General features: G+C 44.4%; 1 protein-coding gene across 1 annotated transcript; it reads left to right on the top strand.

Annotated features, from left to right (window-relative positions):
- Positions 1-605: 605 nt before the first annotated feature.
- zbtb11 (zinc finger and BTB domain containing 11) lies at positions 606-2,224 on the top strand (the record flags this gene model as incomplete). The annotated part of the gene is made up of 3 exons (XM_047037302.1): positions 606-1,112; positions 1,503-1,756; positions 2,192-2,224. Coding segments are annotated over exons 1-3 (597 nt in total), but the record flags the coding sequence as incomplete, so codon positions are not given.
- Between the last annotated feature and the right edge of the window lie 4 nt (positions 2,225-2,228).

Genomic DNA, 2,228 nt, shown 5'->3' with positions numbered 1-2,228 from the left:
CACGCCGGTGCTTCACAACACAGACCAACATAAAACAGATGACTCATCCCAGTTGCCCGGCAACCCTGTTTCGAGGCGCAGGCTGTTCAATTACCCATGCCAGACAGCGGTCTCCAAACCAGACAAGACCGATGGACTGTCGCGAACACTACGTAATGGCTCCGCATCGACTTTCACAAAGCAATGGATGATGACGAATTGATTGTTTCTTTCATATTAGTTTAGAGAGGAGATGTTTGAGTACGGCTGATTGCTTCATTGCAGTGCGATGACATCGAGTTGGTTCTAAACATCTGTCTTAACGGGGTGGGGTGATGGTGTTGTGTTTAAATCAAACTAAAAAATAAAAGAAACGATTCTATAGAATGTATTGCATAACTGTTCATATTTCTCAAAGGGGTCGTTTATGTCATTCAAAGCAAACACCATCTCCCATTAAACTACCTGTCGATGCATTCATATTTGAGTAGTGTGTTAGAGATAGGTTTAGATTGAGCTCCCTCTTGTGGCCGTGTTGGTACATAACAATACTGGGTAATTTCCCATTTTTCCGGTATTCTCACGCAACATCCGGTTGTGCAGCAGCCATTTTGTCTGTTCATGCAAGTCCACCCCTGACGGTCACGAATTGCAGTTCCACCTTAGAAAACAATTTGAAATATAGCCTCAATATTGCTTTATTTATACTATGTCGTTACTGAAAACGAATTAAAAATTGTAGTTTTATATTAAAAACTCTAAGGGGGTTTTGCCTTCGAAATAGATTCATTATTTTGTTGTTCGCGAGCGGCTGACTGAGGTTATGTCGTGCGAGGAGAGCTACCTAGCTATCAGACGGTATCTGACTGATGAGCGGGAGCCGTACGCTCCGGGGACGCATGGCAACACCAAGAGAAAAATACGGAAAGCTGCAGCATGTTATGTCATGCGAAATGGGACTCTATACTACCAGAGACGACAGAAGGGCCTGGACGAGTTTACGGAGTTGGAAGTGGTTCTGCAGGACGGGCGAAGGAAGGAACTTATTGATCAGTGTCACATTACTGCCGGAGGAGAACACATAAATCAGCATTTAACCTGGGAATCCATCTCCCAAAAGTACTGGTGGCGAGGTATGTGTTTACTGAACTAAAGTGCAAGTGCAGCTAGATAACCAGATATTCACCACAAACAAGCGCCTCCGTTTAACCTAGTTGTCGACAAACTACGTACGTCATGAGTCCGTGTCGCCCTCTTTCGTGATTTACGTTAACATTGTATCACACACCACAACCGGCTAGCTGCTAGCTAGCTAGCTAGCTTGCTAACTACAGATCAGCTGATAGCTGAGCCCTGGGCAAAGGCTGAGAATACCTCTGCAATATCTCCTCAAGGGGTTAATGTGGAAATATTTCGTGTGAGAGGAATATAATAACTTTAGCCATCCGTTTTAAACAGTAAAGTCTTTCGATTGGAGTTCGTAAACACGTTTCTTGTCAATGTTTGTGACGCTGTTCCTGCAGGTATTTTGAAGCAGGTGAAGGACTACATCCGGGACTGTAGCCAATGTCAGAGCCGCCTGGATCGTCGCGGGCTGTCAGACGACGGTACCGGGCCCAGACCCGTGGGTCGACCGACCCGCCGGAAGACCGTGGTTCACCTCAGTGATGAAGATGAGGAAGAGGAGGAGGAAGGAGACGAGGAGACAGATGTGTCTGGCTCCTTTCAGAAGAAGATACGGACGTCCAAGACACTGGCCAAACACGAGCTTGTCTTTGTAAGTAGACCAGATGTATTCATACTGACCACCAAAGAAGGCAAAAGTACACACATCCTTCACTCAAGTAGAAGTACAGATACTCGTGTTTAAAAAGACTCTGGTAAAAGCTGAAGTACTGTCTACAGTTTGTCACTCAAGTTAAAGTAAAGTGTGTAAACTTTTTTTAAATGCCAAGGAACAATGTGTGATAAAAAACAGACCTATAAACAAATCTCTCTCCCTCTTGTGTTCTCTAGTCTACTTGTCTGTACTGTGGGGGAAGATTTTGATAATAACTGAGGATATGGACGTTATCATTTCCAAACATTGTGTGGGGGTACAGATTTGCAATTTAAAAAAATGTTTTAATGTAAGTGGGATATGATTCAACCCCTAATTTCATTGATAAATCTCTCCATTGCTCGTGTCTGATGACCTGGCCCTGGTCCCCAGGTTGACAGCAAAGGGGTGGTGAAGCAGTTTCTCCCCA

Source organism: Hypomesus transpacificus, chromosome 16 (assembly GCF_021917145.1).
Source record: "Hypomesus transpacificus isolate Combined female chromosome 16, fHypTra1, whole genome shotgun sequence".
NCBI classification, from domain to species: domain Eukaryota; kingdom Metazoa; phylum Chordata; class Actinopteri; order Osmeriformes; family Osmeridae; genus Hypomesus; species Hypomesus transpacificus.
The sequence above is the reverse complement of the archived record's forward strand: the minus strand, read 5'-3'. Positions and strand labels throughout refer to the sequence as shown.